The sequence below is a fragment of the Salvelinus namaycush genome, chromosome 25 (genome assembly GCF_016432855.1).
Source record: "Salvelinus namaycush isolate Seneca chromosome 25, SaNama_1.0, whole genome shotgun sequence".
Taxonomy (NCBI): Eukaryota; Metazoa; Chordata; class Actinopteri; order Salmoniformes; family Salmonidae; genus Salvelinus; species Salvelinus namaycush.
In genome coordinates this window covers 21,609,633-21,631,755 of record NC_052331.1, presented here as the reverse complement: position 1 = coordinate 21,631,755, position 22,123 = coordinate 21,609,633, and the positions used below count along the sequence as shown (strand labels likewise).

The following is a 22,123-nucleotide window of genomic DNA, read 5'->3' as shown; positions in this document are numbered from 1 at the left end:
GCTGGCTCGTCCGTGAATGGAAGCTTCAGCTGTCAATCTGGACGTAAAAAGGCGGAGGAGGGCAGTTCAGTGGGAGTGTTGCAGGAGCCAACCAACACTGCGCAGCAGAGCTGTCAAAATATTGAAATATCTAACCACGGCAGACGGCAATTGTGTCTTACTAATGAGAAAACAAAATACCACATAAGGGGGACTGTGAGTTTACGGTTTAAGGTCAACTATACTTCGTGTAGTTAGCTAGAGTTACTTCGGCGTTGGCTGCATAACTTCTAGTTTTTTAGCTAGCATCTTGTCTTGGACTGTTGACAAACTAAACTAGCTAACGTTATCTAGCTATACCAGCGAGCTAGCCAACTAACCACAATAAAGTTAGCCGGCTAGATAACGTTACTCTACTAGCTCGTGCATGGTGAGTATATCAAATAGCCTGCAAGCTATTATTGCAATGAGATGGAACTAAGTTTGGCCTGTTTCATCAAGTTGTTGAAGAGTCCATCATCTCATCATTTTAATGACACACGGCAAGGTAAGAACTCTTGATAACTCTGCCACTGCTGCCAGCCTGCGAGTTTGCTAGCTAATTTAGCAAGCTCGTTAGTTAACGAAGCCAGCCATTCAAATTAACTAACAGTAATGTGACCATTTAGTAACTAACTAGACAATCATTTGGTCAGCATATTGTATCCAAGCTCAAGATATCTTAGTTGCTAGGTTATAGGTTGATGATTCCAGATCAGGAGAAATTGGGCCCTCATCTATGAACAAGGCTGGGTCATTATTTAAAATCTCAGGAATGTCAGGTATGCTGTTGCCGTCCCTAATACACACCATTTACAACAGATAGGGCTCAGATAGTGAAACTAAGAATAACTCATGTGGTGAATGCAATTCGTTGACTATCTATTTCACAACAGAAACCTAACAAGATTTTCATTTATAGGCATATACATAATGCTTTATGTTTTCTACCCTCATCCACTCATCCCTTTTTTCATGGGGATTATCAATCTTGCACTTCCTCATAACCAGTTGACCCTCCTGTTAGGATGATTTACAATATACACCTTTTATTGTAGCCCATTTACACAGCTGTATAGGGTTAAAAAAAAACATTGCCTCAGGGGACCACAGGGATGTCCCGTATGTTTTTTTTTTTTATTAGTGGCCCAGCCCTCTGTACCAATTCCTCTGTTAAAATTCCTCCACTTTTCCTTGCGGAGTTCCTTATAGTTGAGTCTTAGATGTATCACTTTGGAAGCATGCATTATGTCCACACTGGCCTTATTGTTATTCACCAGTTATGACGTGTAGCTACTGCTGAGATGCTAGGGAGGGAAGTTAGTGTTTAGACTGGAGAAATCCCTCTTTGCCTGTATACAGTAGCCACAATGTGGGAGGGTTGAAATTACATACGTTGTTTCTGCTTTGAATGAAGGGAAATGCATCTTCTTTTTTACCCAGACAAGGCCTAGCAGCAATTGAAATGGAAGAACTACCTCATATGTTCTACATTCATTCTGCTTCTGAAAAGCTGACTGTTTCAAGTGGCTATTTTACTCATTCTTGGCAGTGGGTGTTTGATCATTGTCATACAAATGCTAAATGGCAAAGATGCTTTTAGTAGTAGAGGAGGATAACATCCTTTTAAGGATACGGCTCAAGCAGCAAAAAGATCCCTGAACCAGTCCAGTAACTTTGGACGATTTGATTTCAGTTGTTTGGGATTGGATGGGGGATGGGAATCTCGCAGGAGGCTGAATTAAAAATAAATATAATTATTTTCCCAGAGTTTAATAGATCCTCTCTAATGAAGTCTCTAACTCAAGAAAAGGGGAGTACAACCAGCCCTTTGAGTAAACTCAGTAGACCTGTGCATGCTGGGAAAATCAGGGGTCCTGAATAATTTAAATCAAAGGGCTGCTTCCTATGATCATTACTATGGGGTTCTTATGTCTCCTTTTGTTCCTGTTCATGGCTCCCTGGTTTGTTTTGGATCCCAGTCTTGGACTTTAGCTTTATCTTGGCTTAATCTCATATAATTGGACAATCAATCCCTATTAGAGCCATTATTTGTGTACTTGTTGAGAGAGGTGGGGTTGGAGCCCTGCCGTGTGTGTCTAAGAAGATTGACCTTATCTAAAGTAATGCTTTTGTCATTATTTTTTGTCTTGTTGGGGGAAAAATGTAGCAAATGTCAGAGGAATGTGATAAATAGATTAGGCTCATTATCCCCCTCATGGCAACACGACGTATTCCATCTTAAATGAACGACATGCGTATAAGATCACACCACACACGCTTATGAGTTACAATACTTCAGGGGTACATACATCACCATTTTTCCCATACAGATGCTACGGATAACAGCTGAAAATTGTCATCTTTTTGTGTTTTCTGGCTGGTCTTCTGCAGCCTGTAAACCACCCAAACACACCATTTTCTCAGTCTGCCTGCTGTGATAGGATTTTTGTTTTTCTTTCCCCTTAGGGCTGTAAAGAGTTGCAAAGGAGTTGTCGAAAATGTGAAACTTTCATCGAGGAGTCCCCCACAGAGTTCACAGTGAAGAGGCAATGATGGATCGGAACAAGCGCAACTCCATCGCCGGCTTCCCCTCCATGAGGCCTGACCGGCTCAATGACCTGGATGGTGGAGGAGGGGAATGGGCCCCGTCTCAGCTGGGAAGAGTGTGCCCCTCATCCTACCGTGCCCTGATCAGTGCCTTCTCCTGCCTGACGCGCCTTGATGACTTCATTTGCGAGTGGATCGGCTCTGGCTTCTTCTCAGAGGTCTACAGGGTGAGTTTGTTATGCTTGACCTGAAAGGCAAGAGGTTTATGGCTGGTAGGTGTTGTTGTCTGAGGACAGCTAATTAATTCATATCAACACAGTCACCCCAAATGATTGGTACCTTTGATAAAGATGATAAAAACAGACTATAAAATAAAGAACACAAATACCAAGCTATCTTGTATGCTAAAAAAAAATGAAATTATTTTATATGAATACAATTGCTCAGAGAAAGAGATTTTGTACCAAAACAAATCTCAGATTATATGCATCCCTACATTAAATTAATCTAAGCTTAACCCTGTGAGACCTATATGTCCTAAATTGCATCCTGTACCTAAAAAATAATGTCAAACAGTACGTAGGCTGCGTTTCTACAGGCAGACACATTTTTATATATTTTTTTAACTTATTGGCCTTTTGACCATGATTGGTCAAAAGATCTGATGTGTTTGGTCAAAAGATGAATTAGTGGAAAAATATTGGGCTGACATTTTGAGATTTGGTTGTGCATCAGTAGTTTTTCTCAGTCACTTAACCCATGTCGGCAACAACAACAAAAAATCGATTGGTAAATTAGTCTATCCAGCCATCTAAACTTGTAGTCATAAAAACGGTTGAATTATTGCCCGGGGGGGCAAATTGATTTTGTTAGTCACTCTCTCTCAGATATCATATTAAGAACTGCAAACATTTCTCTCTGCCCCATTGGAAATTTTTGTAGAATTGCAGGAAATCAACTCTAAAACCTTGCAACAACATTTCCCTTAGGGCCCCCAAAAGGCTAGGGCTGGCTCTGACTGCATGTGTGGGTATGGATGTGGGTACACAGTCCCGTGAGCCATTGTAGCTCCTCATGATAAGTTCAGATTTTTTTTGTGGCCCCACCCCCCGCAATGTTGCCCATCCCTACTGTAAAGCAATGGTGTGTCATTTGGACACACACCGGATTACTTAGAAACCTATGATCTCATACACTGAGTTCAGCCCTCATTCTATAATTAAACATGTTAGTGGTCCGCAATGCAGTTAGCTAATACATTGACTTCTGTGCAGAATAGGAAAACCCTGCACCTTCCTCCAAACCACCCAGAGATGTTAGGTTATGGACCAGCCCCCATTGAGGTCAGACATGCCCTTAGAGCATGCAGATACTCATGTGGCCTCTCCCTATTACATTGATCGGTTCTCTCACAATGGACTGATTTGGGACGTGCGAAAAGCCCTTATATATTTCCATGTCGGTGTGGTTACGACTCGGAGAGCTCCCTCTGAAGAGGTTTAGTGATGGGACTGGTAGTTGGGCTACAATGGCTCTCGGGTAAGTGCTGTATCGTAAATTACACTAACTCAACCTGACAGAGTTGGTACTCGCACAGAGATGGCTGTTGACATCTGATAGGTCAAGTCCTTAACCTAACCTCAAAACATCAGTAAACTGCCTACATTCACTTTTGTTGTAACTCCCGTTTTCATTTCCTCCACCCTCAGCGCTCTTGGAAGTTAAGCCTATTTGCATTTTTATTTTCAATGCAATTAGGTGTAGACTATAGAATTCAGCCCTACCTACTGAAGTCAGTCTGAGTATTCTATTTTTGATTGCACAAGTACCACAATAATGTCAGCACCCACCCATGTCCCATGTCTTGCATCTTAGTCATACATGCAGATGGAACAGAAATAGAATGCTGAGCAGTTTACATATCTAATAGTAAATGATAACCTCAGTTAAATTGAAAGAAGTGAAGGTGTTGCTAGGTCTGGAGCCATGCGGCACAGTGTAGGCTAATGCCTGCCTCCGAGCATGGTCACAGCAGTCTGCCTTGGGACCGGACCGCTCCTTCACTGCTCATTGAATTCAAAGGGTTAATGCACACCACTCACACAGTACCGATCACTGACTTGGTGGGGGGGAGGGCAGCGTGTAGGCTCCTGCCCCAGGCTGTCTGAGGGGAAGTAATTACACCATGTATTTTAGGGAGGGAATGCCCATCCAACTTCAACATGATTATGGCCTGCTGCCCTACATGTATTCCTCTTGTTGAACATATGCTAAATACATTTCTTCCTCCATTCACCTGAACGCTCACCCATGTTATAAACGCTGTTGTTTGATCCTTGGGGCCATTATAATGTTATAGCATCAGCTGTTTCTAGTGATGCACCGATATTACGTTTTTGGCCGATACCGATATCTGATATTTTCCTTGCCAAAAAAAAATGATACCGATATTTAACATTTTACCGGCCTTTTAAGCATTCTAGTACAGTTAAATAGTTAAAACACACACATGGACACAGCGGTCTAAGGCACTGCATCTCAGTGCAAGAGGTGTCACTACAGTCCCTGGTTCGAATCCAGGCTGTATCACATCTGGCCGTGATTGGGAGTCCCATAGGGCGGTGAACAATTGGCCCAGCGTCGTCCGGGGTAGGCCATCATTGTAAATAAGAATTTGTTCTTAACTGACTTGCCTAGTCAAATAAAGGTTACACACACACACCACACTGACAAATTTATTTTGTTGGCATTTACGTATTAACAGTAAAACATAATCAAAACCTATTTCTTTCACTTACTTGCTGTGCTGTTTTGTTGTTAATTTGTTCAGTCGTTTCATTCTCAACCAGGATTTCATCATACATGTCAAGCAGTGAAGTTTCAGCTCTGTCTGTCCATGGCCTCTCTTCCTCAGTGCGCACTGTCACTGTGTCCGTTTCCATCTTGTCCAGCTGTGTATGTAACATTTCATGTAAACCCTGTTTCTTGTCTGCATCGACGTAGCGGTCCTTGTACATAGCATCGAGCATGGCGGCGACACAGTAAAGAGAGAATGCCACCGACTCGCTTGTTCACAGCCTGTGTCGGCAGTTTTGTTGAGCAGGCATTTCAGTGCCGTGACCGAGGGTATCACGTCTGCTGCAGGCACAGTTGATGAGCTTATTTCTCGAGTCAGTTGTTCGAATGGAGCTAGCTAGTGTGTTCATGTTTCCAAGTATCAAACATGTTCTCAAATGGCATTGAAATGGCAGCAGCGGTATGACAACCAGCACATTCATGAGCATACAATACGACTTTCCCCAGTACGAAATCCTCGACGACCCACTGCTGTCAGACTCAGCATGCTCATGGGGCTGATATCGCTGGTCCAAATGTGGAGTGAAGCTAATAGCAGTGACGCTATTACTGTGTAACTCCGGTAGGGCAACATCTGAAAAGTAGCGCACTTGGTAGTGTGTACCGGTGCTCGACCAGTCTTGAAAGCCAACATAGCCCACGACAGAGAACGGTTGATTGTCAAGGGCAATGAATTCCATTATCTTGGCATTAATGGATTTCGCCTTTGAGTTGTCTTGCTGAAATGTTCTTACTCTTTCAAATGACTGCTTGACTTGTTGACTGCTCGATCCACACAACGGACATTGTGGGCTAGGTTAGGAATGCTGTGTTGCGCAAAATTTTACATTACATTTTTTTAACTAGGCAAGTCAGTTAAGAACAAATTCTTATTTTCAATGACGGCCTAGGAACAGTGGGTTAACTGCCTGTTCAGGGGCAGAACGACAGATTTGTACCTTGTCAGCTGGGGGATTTGAACTTGCAACCTTTCGGTTACTAGTCCAACGCTCTAACCACTAAGCTACCCTGCCGCCCCCGTAATGGCGTCATTACGTCATGTACCTACGTTATATAGGTATGCACGTCAGCTTTGACATCGGTTTTGCACATCGGGGTGTGAAACTAGACATCGGGCCGATACCAATGTTGGCATTTTTAGCTAATATCGGCCGATTCCGATATATCGTGCATCACTAGCTGTTTCCAGTCTTTTCCACTCGAGATACAATGCAGACAGGAACTATGGTTCTGGCTCATGTGATGACTTCGGCTTTATGAGTGCAACGATATTTACCCTCGTTGCTTGTCAGTTTGATTTGTCATCTCACTGACGACATAGAATACTTGCATCTGTAAGTGCTTAATGGACCCAAATATTTACTGTGTAATGAGGTTTCCATATCTGTCTAAGCAAGGGGACAATAGATCTACATTGCTGGAGCAGCCTATGGGTCTTTGTTTGAGCCAGACTGTTCTCTTTTCTCTCCTGTTGGGGAAAGAGTGTGAGTGGGGGGGTCTAGAGGAGGCCATCTGCTGCCTGCTCCTTTACTCCAGGGAAGAGGAAGACTAGCTCCTCCTTTGTACTTGAACTTCAAGAGTGGCTGAAGAAGCATTAGTCACTGGAGAGACTCATCCAAATGCTATATAAATAAGGCCTAGATCGGTCTGCTTCCTTTTTCTGTACCTCAAACTTCCTTTTATCTCCTCTCTCCAACAGTGTATATCAACCACTCATATCTGTAGGAAAGGGGTTGTAGTGATTATGAAAAATATAACATACAATGCATATAAATGGTTATATACTGTGCATCTATTATTGTACCTGCAGACTTTGACCTGAGTGGAGCGATTTAGTATATTCTTAGTGACTGTTGGTTTCAATGTCTTAATATTTCAGCTGGAGGAAGTGAGCAGTAGCAGATCAAGCTCACCATTTTCTCACCCTAATGCATAACTTCCTGTGGTTATGGCCCTCTGAGAAAGCATATCAATCCGACTTAAGCTTAGGGATATACAGAGAGTTCTGTATTGTTGTAGGTGTTCGGCTATGTATTCTCTACCAAAGCATAGCCTACATTTCCTTAGCCTCGGTTCACTGTTCTTTCTAGTGCACAACTGTGGATGACAGTCAGCCACTTATCTTTGATCACATCAGAGATAATGCTGCAAGGAAGTCCAGTAACTGACCTAGTTCACAGTAGAAATAGGCCTGCTGACTCCCTATTGCTATGGTTTCTGGATTTGGAATGAAAGGTTAGAGCAAGGGTAGAGCAAGCCATGCTCCATGATCTTGGAATATTGATCATGTTTTGAGAATAGTGTTCTCATTAGAAGGGAATATTGATAAGGGAGCTGTATGGTTATAGAGAGAAGTGTTCATTTTCAGTGTAACTTCCTAGATATCGCCTAAATGACCGGATTGTTGTGTTTGTTGCAGGTGCGCCACAGAGTGTCGGGCCAGGTGATGGCTCTGAAGATGAACAAACTGAGCAGTAATCGAGCCAACATGCTGAGAGAAGTCCAACTGATGAACAGACTGTCCCATCCCAATATCCTCCGGTGAGTTCCAGGAAACAAAATGATGTCTACCACTAACTATATCCGGCATAATTTTTCTTCGGCGCACCACCATCATCAATATTTTGTATAGTTTGTATAGCGATCTGTCCATTGAAGAAACATAAAATTCCTTCTGCAATATTGTGCAATGGTGTTGAATTAATTATATCTCAAGGGGATATAAAAAATTGGGTAAAATACAGGGCTAGTAAAGTTGAGTTATGGTGCCGTATTCATAAATAGGCTTATTTTCTTATGGACTTCTAGCCTAATCTGTCTTAAAAAAATAATAATATTTTTTTTTAGAATGTGACTAAATATCAGTCATTTTTTTAACACTTCATCCTTTAAGAGACTTGGATCTGTAGCTTTTTGTCAAAATGACATTCGCCTTTGTAATGGAATCAGTTGGGGGACCTTGATCTCCCTGATTCCGCAGAAAGCAGATCAGAAACCTATTAACAATGGATTTTCTAGAACGACATCCTGAGTTTGGATTTCATTGACATGCACGCCCTTTCCTTTTTCACTTCTCACCAAGGCTGTTTTATTTTCGTATAGCGTTGTGAGCCTGCAAAATGGGCATCAATATTTGACCAAACCCATCATGATGGGACATATTGTTTTGGATACATAATTGTATGACTATGTTGTCATGGACAATAATATTGAACTATTTCTAATCTGTGAATGTAATAACCTCATGGATTAGGCTGACCGAGGCTTTGCATGATCCTTGAGGTTGTTCAAGTTTCTCCGTGATTTCTGCCATTCTCAACACCCGATGTGTCTCTGTACTGGATGATATTCTACAGAGCTCACATTCTGCTGTAGGTGGTGGGTGGGAAAGAGAGAGGGCCTGTATGTGCTGTGTTACAATCACAGCTTTGTTGCAGCTAGTTCTGTGGGGGTGGGCAGACGAGCATGAGGGGGGTCTTTGTCTGAGGAACCCTTCGAGGACCCACAAAGTCTCACGTTTATTGGGTCATAACTCTAGCGGCTTCAACACTCGCTGTGCGGCCTGGCCCGTGTGTTAGGATATTGATACAGGCAATTTGTGTCATTTAGAAAAAATAGACTTGACTGTGACTCCGGCCTGTTAAGATTTGTAAGCAGTACCTCAAAAGAGAGGAAAAAGAGATTGAATGCAGGTCAAGAGAGTGAACCTTGTTTTTCCCCCTGAAAATGACATTCTTGTTTGCACCTCTTGTTTGGTCTTGTCTTGCAGCCCACCAGTGCAGAAATATTTAACCATTTCCACACCAAGAGCATTGTAATTTTTCTCTCAAAAGGACTATGTTGTCCTTCGGCCAGATTGACATTTTGTACTACCGAGGCTGCATTTACACAGGCAGCCCAAGTCAGATATTTTTCCCACTAATTGGTCTTTTGACCAATCACATCAGATCTTTTTCAGACCTGATCTGATTGGTCCAAAGACAAATTAGTTTTTAAAAAAGATCGCAATTGGCTGCCTGTGTAAACACAGACATATATATATATATATATATATATATATATATATATATATATATATTAGGCCCACTCAAATGTTTTATTCTGGACCCCCATAGCTTAGTCATGTCAATATAGATCAAGATTCAAAAAGAAATTGGCAACGTGAGAGAAGCACAACAGGAAATATGTCTCCACCACATGTATCACTGTGGTAGTTACATGGAAACATGACCAATCTTTTTTTCTTTGTTTTGTCTTCCTCTAGGTTCATGGGTGTGTGTGTTCAAGAAGGCCAGCTCCATGCTCTGACTGAGGTAAGAGGAACCGCTGTTCTCCTTTGTGTCTTAGAGCCTCCTATAGATGGGTATCTCAGGTGTAGGCTGACTGTGTCGCTGGCTGTCACGTTTCAGATTGGAACGTTGAGACACTCTGTTTTCTTATTCAGTTTTCTGTCCACTCGATAATGGAATGTGATTCTAGAAACGTGATGGGTCCTCAAGCATCAGTATAGGCCGAGATGTGTTTTACTTTTAATGTAGCTAATACTGTCATATTCCTCTCTGAGTCATGTTGCAGGACAGTCAGTTTGATGTTATATTACATGAGTAAGTCTCAGACAAGTAGAACCCTCTAAAAGGTGACCTAGCAGTGTGAATATAATGAAAAGGTGTTTGACTGTGTGCCCAGGGGTTTTTCTCAGGTGAACATTGACACATCACCCAGTACAGGGACCTGTAATTGAAAGAACCTTGTGTTCGCCTGAAGGCACAGTTTACATGTGCACAAATAAAGCTGTGTGTGTTGATGTTCTCAATGAGCAGCCAGGGGATGGGTTCCATTAGGGCTAAGGTTTGTTTTCAAGCTCATCTTATTTTTAACCCGTGTGTGTGTCCATGCTCTCTTGTTGCTAATGATTAGCGTTGATTAGTTAGGGAAAAAGCTTTACGACTGTCTGCCACATCACATTCACCCAAGCACTCGTGTCAAGTGAGCGATAGTAGGAAGTTATCCAATATGTGGATCCATGGAGATGAATAGGGAGGGAGAGAGGGAAAGGTCTCTGATGCCGCTCTCGCAGTTTATCGGTTCTGCTCACCCCACCCCCAGTCTCTTGGGCTTTGATGTCAGCAGCCTAAAGCCACAGGCTGTGAATACTGAAAACACTGCATCATGTGGTTATGTTTTGTAGCTACTGCTGTGTTATCAGAACTAGCTGCTAGCTACCAGTGATGTTTACTCTGACTGGATCCTGAATTTAGCGATGGGCCTGACAGACCTCCATGGTAGGAAATGAAGAGTCAAGTTACTGTGCAGCCACAGGCTTAGATACGATCACTCCTCCGTATAAAGCTCCTTGGGCCCGTTGGGTTGGCACAGTAACCTCTGCACTGCTTTCCCACTGCTTGATAGATATAGCCTACACATTAGGCAAATACCGATTAGGAGCATTATAATCTGGGTAATCCATGACCCACTTGGGGATTACAACATTATTTGAAGATGTTTGCAGTGGTCACGAGACAATGAAATTCCCATTTTCTTTCCATCTTTCTTAGCTTTTTTCCCCCCATAGTCCCCCGGCTTTTCTTTAGTTTGAGGAAAGTTTCCTCAGCTGGTCAATAATATCAGTTGAGAAATTCTAAGAATAGCATCCGTGTAGATTTGTTACTCTATCATGTTAAGACATTTCAACTTCCTGGGTTTTGCCCCTCTTCTCCTATTGTCCACTGCTCCTGCTGTCTCTGATCTGTGATCACGTGTCAATGGCCTCACACTCCCTTCTCTGGGTGACAGTGTCAGGGTTTGGGGTGGAGGTGAGGTGAGGTGATGTGGCCTTATAACCTAAATTGGGTCTCCCTGTGTGCCTAGCTTTGGTTTACGCTGCTTCGCTCACTCCTCTAATCTGGAGAGTCTCGTCTATAAACCTACTGCATGCATGGAGTGGATCATATCCACACTGACTGACTGGCAGCAAGATTTGTATGGGCTTCACCCATTTAGGGGAGGCTCCTAGTGGAGCATTAGGCATGCAGACGACAGATGCAGGGGGGCTACAGAGGAATTTGTAAGGTAAAGCTGAGGTAATCCTCTCCTGCGTCTGGGTTTGGGAATGGTCTGCAGGGCAGGGGGAGGGAAGACAGAGGAGGTAGTGTAGAGAGCCTTACAGCGTGGGGGGCTTTTAGTGCCTAAGCTTAGACTCATGGACATGCATATCCAACAATTTGTTTCACTGGTATCGCATGCATGTCCTGTGGTAAACTATAGGCCTACCTGGACAGTATATTGTCTAGGTTGACCTATTAGCAGGCCTACTTCAAAAATTCTACCTGAACAAAGGTAGACTGAAGCACAAGTCAAAAGTGAGTGACGTTGTAGCCTCTTCACTTTGGGCAGACCCAATTCTGCTCACTAATCCCATTAAAAGGTATAGGCTGTGTTCATATATTGTGATATTTACAGTTCCAGCTGTGTGAACACAGACACTTTTGAGTAATGTTAACTTTCCTAAGCCATCAATGAAGTCATTGTGACAGTTTGCCAAGAAAACACAACAGTCTAGAACCACTGGGGAGGCCCAGAGAAATGAGGTCAGTCAATCTGTCTTACACTCTTCGTTACTCTTGTCAACTTTCATTTCTCTCTGTAATTAATTGTTACATAGTAGTTCTGTATATGGGACAGCCAAGCCTGTCATGATTAAAGCTGACATGCACAACATAAAAGAGAGAGCTACTTTCTAGCAGATTCCCACTTCACTTTGCTTTCCCTGCACACAGTCCCGTCTGTGTCTGTCACTGTCCCCAAATGTGCCTGGCATTAGATTGATGCTATGTTTAGAGCGCTCAGAGTAACTCAATTGAGTTCTTTGACCTGTCTTTCGGAATGGAATGGAGTGGTGTGTAGAGTAGCCCCAAATGACCGACAGGATGCTGTAACAATGACTTGACTTATAGTGCAGTACCTTATCTCTACCTTTTTATATAGGGTACACACAGTAGGCCTATATATGGGAATTGAATTCGAGATAATGTGCATTTAGGCCTACTCGTAATGTGTACTTTTGTACTGAAGCCTCATTTTAATAATGGGAGCATTGTGCTTTCTCTCTCGACCTTTCTGCAGTACATCAACGGTGGGAATCTGGAGCAGCTGTTGGACAGCGACAAGCCTCTGAGCTGGGCTACCAGGCTCAAGCTGGCCTGTGAGATTGCCAATGGCCTGGGCTACCTGCACTCCAAAGGCATTTTCCACCGGGACCTAACCTCCAAAGTGGGTGGCTGTTAACTGTGGATGTATGCGTCCAAAATGGCAACCTATTCCCTACATAGTGCACCAGAAAAGTAGTGCACTATGTAGGGAATAGGTTGCAATTTCAGATGCACCTGTGTCTCCTTTCTACAACCGAGATAAGAATCATCGATCTAGTCAGCCTTTATATACAGCAACACACGCTTCCGTTTCTGTTCTTCAAACCTTGGGAGTTGGAAACTGGTTTTCTGCAGAGTACATATGTTATTGTAAGATGTGATTATCTGGCTAAATCGGCTTCTTGAGCTTTGATGGAAGCTAATGATGGAATGTATACTCACTGTTTATCCTCAGAACTGCCTGATCAAGTCTGAGGAGAATGGCTACACGGCAGTGGTAGGGGACTTTGGTCTTGCTGAGAAGATTCCCAACCAAGAGTAAGTAATTTCCACGGAAACACTTATTTATCAAACATGATCATGACATGATCAAGACTCAAATTGAATCCCAAAGTTTAAAAAAAAAATATATATATATACAGTGGGGCAAAAAAGTATTGTGAGAGCCAGAAATCTTGCTTGTTTGTAGGTGACCAAATACTTATTTTCCACCATAATTTGCAAATAAATTCATTAAAAATCCTACAATGTGATTTTCAGGATTTTTTTCCCTCATTTTGTCTGTCATAGTTGAAGTGTACCTATGATGAAAATTACAGGCCTCTCTCATCTTTTTAAGTGGGAGAACTTGCACAATTGGTGGCTGACTAAATACTTTTTTGCCCCACTGTAAATCACACACACACACAGTTGAAGTCGGGAGTTTACACACACCTTGGCCAAATACATTTCAACTCAGTTTTTCACAATTCCTGACATTTTAATTATATTAAGAACTCCCTGTCTTAGGTCAGTTAGGATCACCACTTTATTTTAAGAATGTGAAATGTCAGAATAATAGAGAATTATTTATTTCAGCTTTTATTTCTTTCATCACATTCCCAGTGGGTCATTGCCTTTAAACTGTTTAACTTGGGTCAAACGTTTCGGGTAGCCTTCCACAAACTTCCCACAATAAACTGGGTGAATTTTGGCCCATTCCTCCTAACAGAGCTGGTGCAACTGAGTCAGGTTTGTAGGCCTCCTTGCTCGCACACGCTTTTGCAGTCCTGCCCACAAATGTTCTATAGGACTGAAGTCAGGGCTTTGTGATGGACACTCCAATACCTTGCCTTTATTGTCCTTTAGCCATTTTGCCACAACTTTGGAAGCATGCTTGGGGTCATTGTCCATTTGGAAGACCCATTTGCAACCAAGCTTTAACTTCCTGACTGTCTTGATGTTGCTTCAATATATCCACATAATTTTCCACATGATGCCATCTATTTTGTGAAGCGTACCAGTCCCTCCTGCAGCAAAGCACCCCCACAACATGATGCTACCACCCCCGTGCTTCACGGTTGGGATGGTGTTCTTCGGCTTGCAAGCATCCCCCGTTTTCCTCCAAACATAACGATGGTCATTATGGGCAAACAGTTCTATTTTTGTTTCATCAGACCAGAGGACATTTCTCCAAAAAGTGCGATCTTTGTCCCCATGTGCAGTTGCAAACCGTAGTCTGGCTTTTTTATGGCGGGTTTGGAGCAGTGGCTTTTTCCTTGCTGAGCGGCCTTTCAGGTTATGTCGATATAGGACTCGTTTTACTGTGGATATAGATACTTTTGTACCGGTTTCCTCCAGCATCTTTACAAGGTCCTTTGCTGTTGTTCTGGGATTGATTTGCACTTTTCGCATCAAAGTACGTTCATCTCTAGGAGACAGAACGCTTCTCCTTCCTGAGCGGTATGACGGCTGCGTGGTTCCATGCTGTTTATACTTGTGTACTATTGTTTGTACAGATGAACGTGGTACCTTCAGGCGTTTGGAAATTGCTCCAAGGTCCTGGCGGATTTTATTTAGATTTTTCCCATGATATCAAGCAAAGAGGCACTGAGTTTGAAGGTAGGCCTTGAAATACATCCACAGGTACACTTCCAATTGACTCAAATTATGTCAATTAGCTTATCAGAAGCTTCTAAAGCCATGACATAATTTTCTGGAATTTTCCAAGCTGTTTAAAGGCACAGTCAATTTAGTGTATGTAATCTTCTGACCCAGTGGAATTGTGATACAGTGAAATAATCTGTCTGTAAACAATTGTTGGAAAAAGTACTTGTCATGCACAAAGTAGATATCCTAACCGACTTGCCAAAACTATAGTTTGTTCACAAGACATTTGTGGAGTGGTTGAAAAACGAGTTTTAATGACTCCAACCTAAGTGTATGTAAACTTCCGACTTCAATTTCTATGTGTATATTATATATATATATATATATATATATATATATATATATATTTTTTTTAAATCAGATTTGCTCCTTTGAGTCAGTCCAGTTAAATCTCTCTGTACGAAATTAATGTGGTACTGGGAGGTAAAGGGATGGACAAGTGCCAGTAGGAGGGGGCCATTTGATTAGGAAGGAACATGAAGTACTGTTCAGGTCAGGAATAAACTGGAGCGCTAGGCTAATAATACCAGAGCAGGTTAAGAAGGCCCCGCTCTCTTCTGGCTAGGACTTATTACATATGCCTTGCAAAAGTATTCAGACCCCTTGGATTTCTTCACATTTTATTGTGTTACAAAGTAGGATGATTAAAATGTATTTATATGTCAATTGTAACTCAACAATATACACAATTCTCTGTCAAAGTGGAGGATTTTATTAATACAAAATTAAACAACTACAATATAGCCTTTCTATAAGTATTCAGCCCCTTGGTTTAGGCAAGCCTAAATTAGTTAAGAGTAAAATTTGGCTTAACAAATCACCCCCCAAGAAATCCTAGACTAACTCTGTGTGAAATAATAGGGGTTGACATAAAAAAAATTGACTACCCCTTCCTCTGTTCCCCATGCATACATCTGTAAGGTCCCTCAGTCAAGTATTGCATTTCAAACACAGATTATTTCAAAATCCTTATAAAGAAGGGCAGTGATTGGTAGATGGGTAACAATAACAAATCAGACATTGACTCTCTTTAAGCTGTGCATTATGTATTAAACCACCTAGACAGATCAAAGATAGTCATCATTCTGAGCTGCAGTACAGGAATGAAACTGCTTAGGGATGTTACCATGACATGCTGACCACACAGCTCGCGTTACTTGCACGAGCGTTGCAAAATATATTTACACATACATGTTATTCAATCATTTCATCCAAACTGCTCTTCTGCATTAAGGTGGCAATGCACCTTAAAGTTGGTTGCCAACCGCCATATAAAATCCAAAGAAGAAGACTGAAGGAGGAGAGATTACTAGAAACGAACTAGGTTTACCCTTTTATCTGTGGATTAATTATCGGAGTAGAGGACCTTGTGCATTTCAGGTAAAATAATAACCCAATGTTTATATCCCTGGACAAATTAGCTAGCAACAGCAAGCTAGCTAGCTAAATGGCCATGAATGTTTCATGCGTTTTGACCTGTCCCCAAATGAATATAGGTGGTTCAGAGTTCATTTTGATATTTCAACCTGCGCGTCCTGATCGCGTGCATCTGTGGCTGGACAAAATCAATATGCACGTGGACGCATGCGCACGCCCGGTCTACTCAGCATGTGAGGCCATTTGATGATTTTAAAATGGCTAGAGTTCATTGGCTGTGATGAGAGAGAACTGAGGATGGATCAACATTGTAGTGACTCCACAATAATGACAGAGTGAAAAGAATACAAATATTCCAAAACCTGCATCTTGTATGCAACTAGGCAATAAAGTAATAATGCAAAAACACATGGCAAAGGAATACACTTTCTGGCTTAAATGCAAAGCCCTATGTTTGGGGCAAATCAACACATCACTGAGTAACTGCTTCCTTATTTTCAAGCATTGTGGTTGCTGCATCATGGTATGGGTATTCTTGACATCGGAAAATACCGGGGAGTTTTTCAGGATTAAAAGAAACTGGATAGGGCTAAGCACTGGAAACATCCTAGAGGAAAACCTGCTTCAGTCTGCTTTACACCAGAGACTGGGAGAGGAATTCACCTTTCAGCAGGACAATAACTTACGACCAAAGACCAAATCTACACTGGAGTTGCTTACCAAGAAGACAGTGACGGTTCCTAAGTGGCCAAGTAACAGTATTGACTTAAATCAGCTTGAAATACTATGGCAAGCCAAGACTTGAAAATTGCTGGCTAAGCATGATCCCCAACATCATGACAGAGCTTGAAGAATTCTGAAAAGAATAATAGGCAAATATTGCACAATCAAGGTGTGCAAATCTCTTGGAGACTTACCCAAGAAGACTCTTAGCTATAATTGCTGCCAAAGGTGACTCTAACATGTATGGACTTATGGAGCTGAATACTTATGCAACGACTATATTTTAGTTATTACATTTTTATTCTTTAAAAAACAAAATATTTTTTTCTTCCACTTTGACGTTCCTGAATATTTTGTCTGGATTGTTGTCAATAAATTACAGTTAAATCAATTTTAATCCTGCTTTGTAACACAATAAAATGTGAAGAATTCCAAAGGGGACTGGAAAGAAAATTGCAAGGCACTGTACCTGATCATGAATAAACTTGTTCCTCAAAACAGTCATGGAGAAGGAACATCAAATGTTTGGTTTGTCTGCTAATTGTTGTGATAAAAATTGTCAAATTGAATGAAGTAATTAATTGCATTATTCTCTAACCCAAAAGACATAACCTCCAGTCTAACGTCTTTCTTTTCTGTACTTGTGTTGTGCCTGCAGTGTTGAGGGGGAGAAGCTGGCGGTGGTGGGCTCTCCCTTCTGGATGGCTCCCGAGGTGCTGAGAGATGAACCCTACAATGAGAAGGTAGGTCCCTGACTTCTGAACTCTAAACCTTGACCTCTCCCTGAACTAAACTGGACCACTTGTCTCCTACACATCAACCCACCCAAGCTAAGAACTCATCTTAAATGTCTGTGTCTGTTTTCTTCCATTTCCAGGCAGATGTGTTCTCCTACGGTATTGTCCTCTGTGAGATCATCGCCCGAATACAGGCTGACCCCGATTACCTTCCTCGCACTGAAGTGAGGATTGCTCCGTTTCCTCTGTCCTCTATCACCTTGATACATCCTGACATTACATAAGACTAACACTCATTACACTCATGTCTGGTCTAGTTGACATGATGTTGGCACCAGGGGTGGTTTAGAAGAGCACAGCTCTTTCAATATGTTGGGTTAGATGCCAAAAATAGATGAACATGGATAACATCCCAAAGTATGGATTTCCTGTCTGACCTCTCCCCCTACTCCCTCCTTGATAGAACTTTGGCCTGGATTATCATGCCTTCCAGCACATGGTAGGAGACTGTCCTCATGACTTCCTACAGCTGGCCTTCAACTGCTGCAACGTGAGTCGGCCCTCAATCTCTTAATTATTCCAAAACACACGACTGCTTCCAAAATGTGTATTTGATTGTGTGGAATAGAAACTAGTAACATAATCTGATTAGAATGAATCTGATTTAGTAGTACCCCCTTATCTTGTTTGACCTGGCTACTCTATCCCCTCTCTCCAGATGGACCCCAAGCTGCGGCCCTCATTCCCTGAGCTCGTCAAGAGGCTGGAGGAGATCCTGTGTCGGCTGAAGGCAGAGGAGTCTGGACGAGAGAGGATCCCCCTCAGTGGGGAAAATGACAAGAAGACCATCCCCAAAGGTGATGTCTCCAATCACCTCATATCTAAAGCCCCTTCAGAAGCCTGAATGCCAAGGCAGTGGGACTGTTTTATTCATTCTCGAGTTGAATTTTATGAGGATAGCATAACATTAGCATTATCAAAACCATAAACATCACCACCAGATGAACTCCCTAAAACAGTTACAACAGTGTAAATATGCCCCTCAGTTACCACTTTCCCTTCAATGTCCATTACACATGATTTTGAATCTCCAAGTCTGTGATCTAGTGTTGCAATTGTACAGGCATTAAAACCTCGCCTGACATTATTGGTTTTCATAGCGGCAACTCCCCCTGACTGCCATGTGTTCACCTGCAGTCCTGCACCACTTGACAACCAGTTTCTTGCACAGTGTCAAGACTGCACAGTGCAGACAAATGGTTTCTTGGAACCAGGAAGAAGCTGTAAACCAAGCAGCAGTGAGGCTGCCAGTAGCTGCTCCACATTGTAATCTGCCTGTTGCGTATCCCCTAGGGTTGCCTCCCAAATTACACCCTATTCCCTTTATAGTGTACTACTTTTGACCAGGGCTCACACTATATAGGGAATAGGCTGCCATTTTGGATGTACCTCAGGCCTACTCTAAATAGCTCCAGTGGCAAGCCAGGGCTGTCCTTTCCCTCCCAGCTCTGTCCCAAAGAGTAATTTACTTTCCCCAGTCCTTTCCTCTACTGTTATGATAGTGTTTGCTTGCAGGTTCAAGTTGCCTTACTACAATTTCACATGACGTACATTTCTAAGCTCTTAAGTGTTTCTCAAACACCCTATTCTGTGAAACAAAGAATAAGCTACAGTAATGTTGCTAAGTGGGAACCACCATTTATACACAGAGTATGTTGGATTCTATTTCATTTCTAATTTGGTTCATGGGAGTATTGGGTCTGGACTTTGCTTTTGTTTAGCTAGTTATCCTTCCTCGGCCAGTCACTCCCTCTTCACTGTTTATTTACCTTCGGCTTCCCAGTCCATTTTAGTATTTCTACATTATATCTTATAAATGATTTGCATATGTTTCCACCTATGCAATTTACTTCAATGTAAAAATTTGACTGTGCCTTGTTTTTCTCTTGCCTGTACTGTTGTTCTTGGTTTATATTGCCCCCTGGTGTTTACATTGGGAACTTACACTTCATAACAATCCCATGTGTTGTGAGGAAGAGATGTTTGACTGTTGCTTCTCTCTCCCTCTCTCTCCAGGTCCAGGTGAAAAGGTCCAGGGGATTAAGAGGTTAAACTCGTTGGGTCTGCAGGACGACAAGATCCCTCCCAAATCGCCGCGTCCTCGTCGCAACATCTGGCTCTCCCGCAGCCAGTCAGACATCTTCTCCCGCAAGCCAGGCAGGAAAGTCAATGTCCATGACCCTTACTACAACCCGGGCCCCAGGGCCATGCCAGGGGCCCGCAAGATCAACCCCTTCAATGCCCGTGAGGACCTGTGCGGAGGCAAAATCAAGTTCTTTGACGTGCCAAGCAAGTCAGTGTTCTCCCTGATGTTCGACTTGCACTCTCTCCAGGACAGCGTGTTTTCCTCTGGGACCCAAACCCACTCTGGAGCCCCCGTCCACCCGGGCATGTGGCAGGAGACCTGGTTCACTGGCAGGCAGTGCCGCTCTCTGCCCGCCTCCCCGCAGCTGGCCCTCTCAGATGGCTCCTGCCCCCCAGCCTCTTGTACCCTCTCTGCCACTGTCTACAAGTGTGACCCGGCCCAGCTGGGCCAAGAGGTCAGGCAGAAGGTGTTCAGCGCCTGGGCCAGGAAATATGCTGTGATGGAGATCCCGCCATACCATGGAGGTCAAGAAACTGTAAAGAAAGAGGAGGAGAACAGAGTAGATGAGAGCTGGTTTCCCTCTCCCATGCCCAGTGACAGTGCAGAGGCTATGGACTGCTCCAGCAGCCAAGGGAGCCCAGTGGAGGACAAGGACAAACACTTCTTCTACCCCATGCAGGCCCAGAATGGAGGCCCAGTGGAGGACAGTAGGGGCGTAGTGTCTATGTGTGAGGAGATGGAGGCTGAGGACCAGGAGGGCATGCAGCAGCAGCAACAGACCTCCTGTTCCACTGTCACCCTCAGCCCAGCCACAAACGGAGGCCATCTGAGTCCCATTGTACTGGTGCCATGTACGGCCATACACGCCTCCACAGAACTGCCATCTTAAGTGTGACATCTAGGACTAAAACAGGTCATGGAGAAAAGGCGCGTTGAGAGAGACACTCCTCAGAGAGACCCTCAGATCATCGTAATCGATGCTTTGCAGATAGAGGTTATTTTTTCAAGCTTGTTTTTATTTAATATACTGAAAAGTCTTTTTTTCTTAAAGGTGTCCCTAAACCAGGGGTCTTCTAATTCCTTGAGGTTATTTGTGTGTATGCTGGTTTTAAATCACTGCCTACTCCTTAATGTTTTATTGTGATTATATTCTGCCCCATAGGGAAATGCATGGGAGTACATGTACAGTTGAAGTCGGATGTTTACATACACCTTAGCCAAATACATTTAAACTCAGTCTTTCACAATTCCTGACATTTAATCCTTGTAAAAATTCCCTGTCTTAGGATCACTACTTTATTTTAAGAATGTGAAATGTCAGAATAAAAGCAGATATCTATTTCAGCTTTTATTTCTTTCATCACATTCCCAGTGGGTCAGAAGTTTACATGCACTCAATTAGTATTTGGCAGCATTGCCTTTAAATTGTTTAACTTGGGTCAAACGTTTTGGGTAGCCCTCCACAAGCTTTCCACAATAAGTTGGGTACATTTTGGCCCATTCCTCCTGACAGAGCTGGTGTAACTGAGTCAGGTTTGTAGGCCTCCTTGCTCACACACGCCTTTTCAGTTCTGCCCACAAATTTTCTATAGGATTCAGGTCAGGGCTTTGTGATGGCCACTTCAATACCTTGACTTTGTTGTCCGTAAGCCATTTTGCCACAACTTTGGAAGTATGCTTGGGGTCATTGTCCATTTGGAAGACCCATTTGCGACCAAGCTTTAACTTCCTGGCTGATGTCTTGAGATGTTGCTTCAATATATCCACAATTTTCTGTCATCATGGTGCCATCTATTTTGTGAGTGCACCAGGCCCTCCTGCAGCAAAGCACCCCACAACATGATGCTACCACCCCGTGCTTCACGGTTGGGGGATGGTGTTCTTCGGCTTGCAAGGCTCCCCCTTTTTCCTCCTAATATAACGATGGTCATTATGGGCAAACAGTTCTATTTTTGTTTCATCAGACCAGAGGACATTTCTCCAAAAAGTGCGATCTTTGTCTCCATGTGCAGTTGCAAACCGTAGTCTGGCTTTTTTATGGAGGTTTTGGAGCAGTGTCTTCTTCCTTGCTGAGTGGCCTTTCAGGTTGTCGATATAGGACTCGTTTTACTGTGGATATATATACTTTTGTAACTGTTTCCTCCAGCATCTTCACAAGGTTCTGGTATTGATTTGCACTTTCCGCATCAAAGTACGTTCATCTCTAGGAGACAGACAGCGTCTCCTTCCTGAGCGGTATGACGGCTGCGTGGGCCCATGGTGTTTATACTTGCGTACTATTGTTTGTACAGATGAACGTGATAGCTTCAGGCGTTTGGAAATTGCTCCAAGGATGAACCAGACTACTTGAGGTCTACCATTTTCTTTTCTGAGGTCTTGGCTGATTTCTTTTGATTTTCCCATGATGTCAAGCAAAGAGG

The 22,123-nt window shown here is 42.9% G+C and overlaps 1 protein-coding gene across 1 annotated transcript; it reads left to right on the top strand.

The window, feature by feature from the left end:
- Positions 1-97: 97 nt before the first annotated feature.
- tesk2 (testis associated actin remodelling kinase 2) lies at positions 98-20,952 on the top strand. Its single transcript, XM_038964410.1, has 11 exons — positions 98-526; positions 2,488-2,795; positions 7,844-7,965; positions 9,689-9,737; positions 12,547-12,693; positions 13,027-13,109; positions 17,479-17,563; positions 17,698-17,781; positions 18,021-18,107; positions 18,276-18,414; positions 19,634-20,952. The coding sequence occupies exons 2-11, from the start codon at positions 2,571-2,573 to the stop codon at positions 20,590-20,592; spliced, it is 1,980 nt and encodes a 659-aa protein (XP_038820338.1). The 5' UTR covers positions 98-526; positions 2,488-2,570; the 3' UTR covers positions 20,593-20,952.
- The last annotated feature ends 1,171 nt before the right edge of the window (positions 20,953-22,123 follow it).

What these genes read in the sequence shown, in the direction of transcription:
- tesk2 (XM_038964410.1), top strand. Translation starts at nt 2,571, where the DNA reads ATGATGGATCGGAACAAGCGCAACTCCATCGCCGGCTTCCCCTCCATG. An exon ending in ATTACCTTCCTCGCACTGAA is followed by an intron (nt 17,782 to 18,020) that starts GTGAGGATTGCT and finishes CCTCCTTGATAG; the next exon opens with AACTTTGGCCTGGATTATCA. An exon ending in CAAGAAGACCATCCCCAAAG is followed by an intron (nt 18,415 to 19,633) that starts GTGATGTCTCCA and finishes CTCTCTCTCCAG; the next exon opens with GTCCAGGTGAAAAGGTCCAG.